General features: G+C 44.1%; 1 protein-coding gene across 1 annotated transcript; it reads right to left on the reverse strand.

Moving 5' to 3' along the window:
- Positions 1-318: 318 nt before the first annotated feature.
- CRLF3 (cytokine receptor-like factor 3) lies at positions 319-10858 on the reverse strand (the record flags this gene model as incomplete). Its single annotated transcript, XM_010184030.1, has 8 exons — positions 10807-10858; positions 9654-9690; positions 9106-9308; positions 7236-7323; positions 6611-6788; positions 4915-5137; positions 4149-4281; positions 319-431 (listed from the first exon to the last, which is right to left on the reverse strand). Coding segments are annotated over exons 1-8 (1027 nt in total), but the record flags the coding sequence as incomplete, so codon positions are not given.
- Between the last annotated feature and the right edge of the window lie 859 nt (positions 10859-11717).

The raw sequence follows: 11717 nt of genomic DNA on the forward strand, positions 1-11717 counted from the left end.
CTCATGCTTCCCAACTCACTTTCTCACTTTCTCTACATACTAACACGCAATACTACGTCTTATTGCAGGCAAACAGAAATGGAAAGCAACCCTGCCACGTTCCTTTTTGTCACACCAAACACGTTGCAATAACTGCAAGCAGGAAAAGGAGACCTGTGATCTCTCACCAAAGATCTCAACTGCACAAGCAGGATGTAAATAAATGGTGGATGAAGTTGCTCATGCGTAATCCAGGGATACAAAGAACCAGAGGCCATGGGTTTTGGGAAATTAAAACAAAAAATCATCACATTCTTCAATTACGTGATTGAGACTCACCATTTGTGCTAATGCACACAGCTTTATCCCGCTGCAGGGAATCGTAGCCGTTCTGCTGCTCCACACACACGCCCAGGCTGTCTCGTCTGTCTGGCTGGCCCACCGTTTCAATTCTACCAAGCAAAAAGTGAAGTCAAACCCTGAAGCTTTAAATTGAGACATACAGTGAAATCCAGACAGTAATACCCTGCCATACCACACCTCTGGGCTGTGCTCCAGGCCTTTCAACAAATTGACCCAAGCTTTTGGGGAGATCCCTGTTGAACGACCAGAAGTTCTACCTTTCCCAGCAGCTCCACTGAGCAATGCTCTGCAAGTCCATACAAAACATCAGTCTGCTTCCTGCAAACTTTCATTGCTATTTAATGAAGTTCTCCACTGTGAGTTCTCCAACTTACAGTCTTTTGAAATTACTTCCAGTTGTCTGAAACAACCATCATGTGCAAAACTGCAATTTACAGCCATCTATACCAGATTAATGGTCAACATCACGTATTACAGCAAGTATTTAATAACCACATGACTAAAACAGGGGTTTTGAGCCCTGCTATATTCTGCTGGAAAGAAGTGGGGGCAGAAGGTTGATGTGTTTTGGTGGTAGTGGGTTGTTAGGTTTGGGGAAGTGTGTGGGGTTTTGGGTTTGGTTTGGTTTAGTTTTTATAATAAGTCAACCTAGTGTAAATGGGTATTAAAAACTGCCTAGAAGGACAGTTACAAGTCTGGCTTCTGCTCAGCTGCATTGAGGATTTTGGTCCTGGGAAAGAATCGCTGAAGAAAAAGCAAACAAGTTGTGCAAATGACCTAGGACACAGCTCCCTTTGGGCCCTCGCAGCTGAGTGAGGCTGCACGGTTTGGATGCTGAAGGGCTCTTCTGTATTTGAGTCTTTCCTCTTGTACTGCCACCTCTCTAAGATGCAAAAACAGACCTCAGAGAGAGCCTGAGTGACCTGGGAAACTCAGATGGTCTTTTCTAGGCAGTAAAACAGCAGTTATTTTAATTACAGTTTGAGAGAAAGGACAGTACCAAAGCATAGTTGTTTCCAAACAAGAGAAAAACCTCAGAGAAGCTTTAAGAACTGGAAACTGAGCTGGGCAGTAGACTGGCACACAATGGGTTAACTCTTTCGAGACAAACAGGGACGATAAAATTGGAACCACATTTTACTTTTGCACTCCATTAGGTCTTTCAGTCCCCTGGGGATATCACTAAGATAGCAAAAGCTTTGTGCTGTAAAGCAAAGCAAAGCAAATAAAAAAAAATCCAAGAAGCTTTTCACTTGGAAGTCATCCACAGTGTTTTCCCAAAACAACTTTAAATGCAATTTCAAATTCATTTTGGTACTCTAGACTTCAGACTCTGTTTATCTGTAAACTTTGTGCATAAGGTAACATTAACTCACAGAATCACAGATCTCAGGAGTTGGAAGGGACCTCAAAAGCTCATCCAGTCCAACCCCTGCCAGAGCAGGATCACCCAGACCAGGAGCAGGATCACTTACACTTCATTCCATCTCTAGTTAAGGGAGCATTTCTTGAGTTTTGCATTGGAATTAAGTGTTTGTACAGTCACAAGAATGACCAAAAATGCATAATTATAAACTCATTAGAAAACAGGAATTCTGTCTGTCGAGCTGTATCCACACTTCCTTGCTCATTTATATAGAGCCTTTTTGCAGGGCTCTGTCAAGGTAACCTGGACCAGCAGCAGAAGGAAGGAAAAACCATCACACAAGGACCAGGGCAGCAAATCCTGAACAGGAGCAATGGCAGACCCAGAGTGGGAGCACCTACACAGGCACCAGCCTAGGACGCGCTGAAGGGTTGAGGTTCAGCTCTCCCGGGGGTCTCCACACCGAACCCAGTGAGGCCGCACTGTCACCGTGCACTCCTGTATTCACCACACCAGGCTTTCCAGCATCCACTGCTCTCCCTACAGCACCACCCTTGCTCCCAAAGAACAAGCTGGGCTGCATGCTAACGCCAAGCAGGAAAGAGCCAAATCTTCACACATCGTAATGAGGAAGCACAACCTGAGTGCCCAAGACAACGGCCACCCTGTAATTCTGCAGAGGCTCTCCTCCTCTTGCATGCACAGGGAAAAGGACCAAGATCTGGCACAGATCACCATTCCTTTCCTTACCAGATTTTGATTTTTCAGCAATTAATCACCAGCCCAAGACAAAGAGCCCAAGTACAGCACAGAGCATCACTGCACGATCTCCTAAGCTTTGCTTTACCAAGCTGATTTTTCCTATCACATTAGCAAAGTTATTCTCCAGCCTGTATGATCTCCAGGACTTAAAATCTTAAAAATCCCACAGAATACATGGTAGCAACAGCACTCCATGGGACGCTGTTGGAATCCCTTCTCACCACTTCCAATCCTGCAGAGCAAAACCTTGTCTCCGTCACTGCAGCATGAAGACACTGAACCCCTTCAACCACCGCCAGTTTCCATTTGTCTCAGAGCACAGAGAAGTAAACCCATGGATGATCACACGCAATAGCTGTCTAAAGCAGTCTGTCTTTAAAAGGCAGAGACAGAACACTGCATTTATCGCAGCTTCATTTCCCACTGACGAGGTATGCTTGTGTCTCAAACACAGAAGAATACAAAGCTGCTTCACAAACATTTGTAAGGTGAACCTTGCTTATTTGGTTTGCCCTGCAAGCCAGTTATCCCCTTGTGAATACACTTCTGTTTCAACAGATGGAGAAAGCCAAGTGCCAAGTACCACATCTCGCTGCTCAGAAAAATCTCACACAGTTTTGAACAAGAAGCTACTCTTGGACCTTGGAAGAGAAACACAACCGATTTTTGAGGTTGTCTTCAATCTTAAGATTTGTGTCATTACAGTTCTTGCAGACCTGTGCTTGTTAGTGCTCAGTCATCCTGAAACAATCTCCTCTTGGAGAGGAGTCCACATTACCAAAATGCAAAGCAAACATTTTCATGTGTTACCAATAAAAAAAAAAAAGATGAAAGGCATTGGTCTGAAAGAGAACCAAGGGAAACCTCAAAGTTCTGCCTTTAATTTCACAGGCGTTTCTGAGCCAAGAGATGTTAAACCTAGCAACAGATTTCAAATGAAAGCCTTAGATCTTTTTATCCCATCTCAGACAGGGCAACGGAATACATCCTGATACTATAACCATCTGAAGTTAAGATAATTTATTATCATGAAGGGAGAAATGAAACACCATGGAATAAGTTACAAAAATGTCATGAACAACTCCCTTAAATTGCCTTTGGGGTTTGCCTACTGTACAGCTAGTAGTTTTATTTAACTGGGGAAAGATGGAATAAAGCTTCAGAGTCTCCAAGGTCTGTAATTACAACTGACATATCCACAAGGACATTCCTTATACCCCATTAAACAGCATCATCTCAGGGATGAGACTACAGGCAGCAAAGCTGGCAAGGTTTTTAATCACGTTCTGTCTCAAACGAAAAGCTCGCATGGCACAAGGTCCCTTCTCCACTCAGGTTTCTATTGCCAGTTTCAAGCATCAGTCTGATCACCGCTAATTATCTCAGATGTTAAAGACACCAGTACCAGACTGCCATCCTCACCTTTCCCAGCAGCACACACAATGTTTTCACATCCAAAGCCACCAAAGCATGTGCAAGGTCTAGGAAGGAGAAAACCCACTGACTCCAAGTTAAAAAGCAGCAACGGTGAACCTCCACTGCTACCTTGGCTGAGGTGAGCTGATGTGTAACATGCATCATGACTCAGGTTTACAAACAATTCGGATGTAACGGATCAGAGAAGGGAGCTTGGCTCACAGCAGATGCACCAGACAACAGCTATCCAGAAAGTACTTGCCTGAATGTTAATGTTTGCCCACAGAAATAAGTAGGAGCTTTGGAGTAGAGCACACCGCATGACTGAGAATCGTTTCGAAGTGCTATGTTTCTTCGACTGCTCAAGCTGTAACCCTCCAAACCAGCTGTCCATTCTTCAAAGAAAAAATAAAAAAGGCAGCATGAACCTCAACTAGGCCAGCTACTGTCTGCAAAATAAACTCAGTCACAACGTCCACCCAGTTTACCACATATGAAGCTTAAGCTACGTTAAGATCAGGGGCTGGTTTTGCTGCCTTCTGATGGAGAGATTTCTTTTTCAAATTATTTGCAATTACAAAAGATATTTCCCAGCTCACAGGGTGCACCAGAATTTCACTCTTTGCTGCGATCCCTGCAAAGTCACTGTAGGCAAAGGAAAGCCTTTGTGATAAAACTTATGGCTTTCTCTCTCCAAGATAAGAGCTTGTTATGTGACCGTAGGTCATCAAACAATGCTTAGGCAGAGATGAGGGACAAGTTAAAAAAAATGCTTTACTTGTGCCTTATTGCTGCTTTCCAGGGCTAAGCAGTGAGCTACCTGCTGGAAAGGCTCACTATCACACTACGAAGCAAAGAATAAATTCTAGGATGAAAGGATGGTTCATCATAAATTACATACATCACAGATAAGGACACCCCATCATCACACAAGAAGCAGCTCCATAAGTCATTCAGCTGTAGACCTTCAGGAGCACTGCACTGATGACATGGGCTTAGGATGAAGATGAACAGCAACAAAACAGTACCATGGGGAACCAGCGTGGTATGGCCGATCTGAGGGACGCTCCACGGACTCCACTCTTGCCGTCCGTCTCCTCTGGCACAGACTCTGAACTGGTAATCAACATTAGGGTCAATATGCAGCACAATGAACTCTGTCTCCGAGCCGACATAGACATCTTCAAATTGACTGGCAGTACTCTTGCGATACTGCAGTCTGTAATCCTGTGGTATGAAGTCATCATCCACCTAGAGAAACATTTATTACATTAACAAAAGACCTCAAGGGTTTTTTCTTTTGCCTCTGAAGTGGCACGTATTAGGATAGTACTGCAGGCCGCCAAAGGCAATTCAGAGCCACAAGGCACTGAAGAGCTAAAAGCATGCCTTACAGAAAATAAAATCAGTGTCTGAACCAGCTAATAAAAGAGGAAGCATAAGAATGATTCAATCACAGTTTAAAAGTACTATGGCAGAAGAAACATTAAACAGAAGGCTTTTCAATCTAATAGAGATATAACAAGATCTTTCAGCCAAAAGCTGAAGGCAAATTTGCAGAAGAAATTCAGTGCCAGTTTTTAACAGCAAGGGAAGCTCACGATTATCCTTCATAGACTGTTCCAAGGAATGACTGCCAATTCTTTGACATCTTTTAAGTCAAGAGAGATTCCCCTCCCCAGCATAAGCTCCACTACCCCTCAAGCATGACCAAATTCAGGGACCTCCTCTATTGCGCAGAAAAATCAGACCGCATGTGACAATATGGTTTTATAACTGGAGCCCATGTCCTTTACAGGGTCAGGATGGCTGACCAACAGCTGGCTGTGGCTAGAACAATCTAAGTTGGTTTAATGCTGCCAAGGAATGTAGAGCTGTCCAACAACAACTAAACCACATCAGAGCCCAGCAGTGAATTACTCAAAAATAGTTTATGTATTGAAGAGAAAGGCTACTTGACTAGCTAATGCCAATATTAAAATATTTTCTCTTTCTATCCACCGCATCTCCCTAACACAAACATGCTTAGGTGTAAAAGCGTAACAGAACAAGTTCAGCCTCATCCTGGGTCTGCTGAAGTGTCTGAAAAGGGAGCAGAAGCATCACCCAGCAATGAAGTTGAGTCTCACTGAGCGTTTCGCTGATGCTGCCACACAAACAAACCACTCGCTTCCACAGCGCAAATGGCTACGTGTGAATCACCTCCATCAGAAATGCACACACCAGGATTTCTTGGTCTTGTTTGCACAACAGCATCACAGACAGATTTCTCTGCTATCTATTTGGTTGGTGGGGAGAGTATATGAAGGAGGCCCTTCCTGCTTGACCAGTACCTGGTACTTGGTTAAGCATGGGCAGGGGAAGCAGCATTTTCAGCTCCTCCCGACTTTCCCACACACAGGGAAGGAGTTTGTGAGGCAGAGGTGCATTTGGGTGTCAGCCCTCTCTGCCTGCAGATGGGAGCAGGTAGAGACCAACAGCAAGAGTGTGACAAAGTGTCCCTGCCAGGCAGACACAAACCTCAGCACCAACCACAACATCACTAGGTTACCTTGCCTTTAAAGGAGCCCATTACCATAAAAATCTCTTCTAAAGTTTCTAACTGCACACTGGAGTGGACTATTCCTTAGAAGGCAGCAGTGAAACCAGAACGAAAGTGGCTTTTTCAGTTTCTTTCAACAAAACTGAAGTCTGAATGATTTTCACCCAGGATATTTTACCTACCTTACACCATCGGACTAAAATACCTCCAGGCTTCTCAATGAATTCCTCTAGCTGTACAGGTGGGCGAGATGCCACAGTGCCGTGTCTGAATATTTGATTTTTCAATATAGTAAGAAGGCAGTCATCCAACTGGGCAGATAAACAAGGCACATCAACCAAGGAGGGCACTTCTGGTAAGCTGAGAAAGGAAAGTTTGCTGTAATGAAAGGGGCCAGCTTCCACAAATTCATATTTTGTCCATACACTTGAATCTGCGCAGATTCGCAAGGAGAGAACAGCTGCAGAAATTGGCACGTGCATTTCAGACTTAAAAGACTCAGCAAACATTGTGTTTCAGCCCTAACCAGACTGTCTGTTTCTCAGTAAATACTCTGAAATACAGGCTGTTGCACAAGAAGTAGTTTCACCATTCACAAATAAACATATGGAGGTTGAAAACTACTCCATTCTGTGACTGCCAGCCCCAACAAAAAATCTATGAAACAAACAGGGCAGCAACACCTCCAATGAATCCTTGAAGGCAATGGTGCAGAAGGCTTTTATTTCAAAGGAGAAAAAAAATCCCCTTTACAAAAAAAGCACATGTGGCGCTGCCTCAGAACACCTCAGCGTGTCAGTATCTTACCTATCTAGCTGAATATGTAAAGCTTTTTTTGTAAAGCTGCACAGTTTCTCATTCTGTTGTCCCACATCTCCACGGACTGCACTCTCTCCTGGAATCAAATGGTAAAAATATTCCTAATGAGAAAACGTCCAAAAAAGGCATTCCTTGCTTCAAAGAAGAACCAGTTCTGACACGAACAACCAATTTAACATGAAGCATTCTCAGCAGTTTTGCTAGACTCTTTGCTAGAAAATACAATTACATTTAACAATATAAAGCCTATCTAGCACCTTTTGAAGCTCCCAAAGCCTCCTGCAGACACACCCCTAACAGATGTAATAATTTGCCTCAGGTCTCAGACAGTAGCAGAACTCGGGTCAGATGCCAGATATTGGGATTATTAATCCCTTCATCCAGCTGCTTTAAAGGAAGAAAAAAGCACCTTCACTGAGCAGAAAATAAAAAAGCAGGAGCTTGAAAGCAAAAAATTTCAACCATTGTTCTGTTTGCTACAATCTACATGGTAACTACTGACATAATGAATGAAACAACCCATGCATTAAAGCGTGGAGACAAATAGCAATCTTTTCATAAGTTTTCCATATAAAGTAGCGTGCCACACTTCAGCTTTGATATGTATGCTCCATTCCACCCTATCTGATGACTTTCTGGTAATTTACAACATAAGCACGCTCAGTCCTCTTCCAAGTGGAGGATTACAAACGTTCCAAATCTCTAAAGAAAAGCCCACGTCATAATTGGCAGCAGGAGATTTAATAACCGTGGAGGCTTAACTCCTTTCTGACTCAGATGCAACGTCTGCTCATTTTGAAGACACAACTTAGCAATGCTTCTGCTGCCGCAAAGGGAATGGTGATCCACGGGATAAGAAGCTCAAAGCCAGTCAGGTTCTCATGAGATCTGATAGAAACTCATGTTTCACCACCCCGTGATTCAGTAACATGAGACTTTAAATCAAAACAAGGTGACTACCAGCTGTCCCAGAGCTTATGGTGCTAGAAAAAAAATAATAAATCCAATAAACCAAGCCAGCATGGTCTTTCAGTGCAAAGCTCTTGTCTGAGGGGAAGCTGGTAGACTTCCTACCCGTAAAGGACTGCTCAGTGCACTTTAGCTCACAAAACTGAGATCATGTCGAAAGAAAGTTAAAGTTGAGACATGAGAACAATGCAAGGAAACTGCCAACATACTCATGGCTCAGACATGCTCCCAGTAGGTTCTCCAGTGTGGGGAAAACAGTCAAGAGTGACATTCCTTTCTGGCTAGGTATTTAGCATCAGTAGGGTACAAACTGGCCCTTCCAGTCATACTCCACAGGTCCATTTTTGTCTGCGTCATCCTCAGGCTTTTTGCAGAAATTTTTCCCATACGGTGCTTATTTCATTCCTCACGTTCCCCATCAGCAGTGAACATCATCACACTTAGCAGGAAAGATAACCTGTTTACCCCAGCTGCTATTCCACTAACACACAAATAATGTTCTTCAATCAGGAGACATTTTGTTATTATGGTACCCATGATACGTTTTACTTCAAAGTAGCCTGACATAACCCACTTTCTAGCACGGAGGGGTACAGAACACCTCTGCAGCAAGACATTTCCAAAGTAGGTACTTCCTGCCCTTACGGAGAGGCCACACCGACATACGTACACCCTAGGACTAGAGTGAAATATTAAAATACGACATTGTAGGAGATAATATTGATCAGCTCTTCACTACACCTACCCAATTTTAACCTTAACATTTGGTGTGAAAGAAGTCCAAAATGAGCCAAATATACTGATCATAACAGGAACATTCCAGACTTTGAGAGACATAAGCTGGAAGATAGAGCTAAGACACAGATACTAATACCAGGTCCTGCCTTACCTTCCCGGAGCACATCGTCGGCTGTACTGACTCCGTGCTCTATCAACTTCTGACATTCATCCAGGGGTTTGATGCTCTCTTGCTCAATAGCATCCACTTGCTGCAGCAGTGATATCAGTCGCTCATCCAACAGCTTGTTTAGGGTCCCTTTTAAATCGTTAAAGTGTTGCTCAAGTACATCTCTGGTCAGTGTGGCGCTTTCTCTGATCTAAATTCAGATAACAGGAAAGAAGAGTTCAGGATAAAGGCAAAGGCCATACGCATCTTTTATTTTTCTGAACCACTTCATCTGCTGGTGAAAACCTGTGTGGACAAGGGGCAGAGCTAATAGAGTTAAGCAAAATACAAACTGGGTTACATGTACTTCAATCAAGGAATTTTTACTGTCAGAAGAGTCTGGATGCTTTGTAGGTCTTATCCTCACCCACCCCAAAACTGCTGTAATCCTGTTCAAAAACCAACTCTGCCATCATTTACTGGTAATCCTCATTTGAAAAAAAAAAAGATATCAGGCTTTTAGAAGACTATCTGGAAGCACTTTTCCAGGCTTTATCACTTCACTGGCTTTTTGAAGTCCTTGTAAAGCTGCTTTCTTTTATTTATTTATTTTTTCTCAAATAGCCACCTTGGATTTGTCTGTGCTCCAGGGCTCCAGGGCAGGGTGAACAGCAACTCTGTTTTGATTTTGGAAGAACTACACCGCAGAAGGTTCTGCAAGTGCTAATTAAAACGTTTGCAAACTTGCTGAATCTGACTTTCAGGGCAGGAAACACATTTGAACACCTCTGTGCTAAAGATGCAACAGTCAGAAGTAAACATCTACCTGCGAACAGCTTTTATAAGTCACACACACAAGGAAATGCTGCAACATGCACACGGCCTTACACGTAATTTCTAGATCTTTAGAAGTACAGACAGCTAACACAGGAAGTTCTCTGGTTAGGTAAAATAAATTTCCTCTTCAAGTGATATTCACGAACGTCTGCAGCTGCCACACAGCTCGGTTTCCCTTCTCTTGTTATTTCAATGCTTGAGGGGAAAAAAAGGAAGTATTTAGCTTCGTGAAGGGCTGGGGCGGAGGAAGATAGAGCAGTCACTTCTCTAAGCCCATTACCTCCATTACATGCCGACACAAATTCAACAAGTCAGCCTCAAAGCTACAGATTCTCCTGGTTCTGCAGGAAATGCAAGTCCCTGAAGACAACAGCTTGTTGTAAATCGTGTGCCACTGGTCCAAAAGAAAAGGATGCCACATAAGTGATCTAAAGTGCTTTTCCTATCACATCCCCTCACCAGTCCCCTAATAAGAAGCTTCTGCTGTCTGAACGCCAGTCTAAGACATTCAGCACTTCTGGACAGACAGAATCCTTGGATGTGTCCTTGGCTGATTCTCTGTGGACAAAATAGTGTTTGGTGCTGACGGTGGAAAGAGAGAAAACAGAAACATGCACACGAGCAAACTCCCCCAGAGAGGAAAAGGAAAAAAAACCCAAACTACCTCAACACTCACAGCCACTGCAGAAAAGCAAACTGGCTTCCTCTCAATGCATTTGGAGATATCAGGCAACAGAGATTATGAGAGAGATTATGAGGTTTGGATTAAAGACAGCCATGAACAATTCATTTTCTTAAGTAGCTTGTGGCTTTCAAGATGACTAATTTAATGTGCAGCCCACATTCCCTCAGTAGCAGGACACTAACCTAGCCGATTTACAGCAGGTTTTTCTGCCAATAGGATCTGCTTCAGAGGCATGATCAGGTCACCACAGAAACATTTCTCGAGTTAGGGTGGTTTTTGTTGTTTTTTTTTTTAAATTTATTTACCCTTTACAGAGTTGAATCAAAGATAGTAAGGCACTGGATCTATACTGCAAAAACTGAAATGCTGAGAGGAAGGATGTCTTAGCGAGAAGCCAATCCTTAGCTGGCTCTCCGCAATATCCCTACCCACATTTGCATATCATCCCACGCATCTCCAGCGCAGTGAGTGGGTTACTGTCCCAGCGAAAACTCCTCTGGCTTCAGTGCACAGCTGCAGAAAAACCAGCTACCCTGGAATGCTGGCAGCACTTCGACCTGGCCCACAGAGTACACAGCCCACAGAGTTTGGTGCATGGGGACAGCAGAGCTCAGGAGAGCAACCAAAGAGCAATCTGCCTAGGCAGGCGTCTTTCAGATGTGAGGGGAAAGAGACAGACTCAACACGTCCTATAAAATAAGACTTAGCATCCCAACTACTTTAGGAAATGTCGTTCCTTTAGACACCTCTCTTCTTGCCTAAGAAAGCTCCCTATCATCCCAGAAGATACGGTTCAGTTCAGTAGCAGATCCCAACTCGCCGCCCTTTCTCCCCGATGCCTTCTCCATCTGCTCATACCCCACCCCTACATCCTCGATCCCCCGAGCCAAGGCGCTGGTTTCCCTGCACGGCACCACCAGGGTCACCCTCTGCTCCCTGTCCCGCGGGTTTCCCCCACTCGTCCTCACCCAGGATCTCACAGGTTGCTGCGCGCCCCTTGCGCACAGGAGTCACACAGAAAACCACGGCTCGGGGCAGAGGTGCAGGACGGGCGCCACTGCTGCCCCGGCGGGGTTCACTGGTGACCGCCGCC

Source organism: Mesitornis unicolor, unplaced genomic scaffold, assembly GCF_000695765.1.
Source record: "Mesitornis unicolor isolate BGI_N332 unplaced genomic scaffold, ASM69576v1 scaffold2275, whole genome shotgun sequence".
In the NCBI taxonomy this organism is placed as follows: Eukaryota; Metazoa; Chordata; class Aves; order Mesitornithiformes; family Mesitornithidae; genus Mesitornis; species Mesitornis unicolor.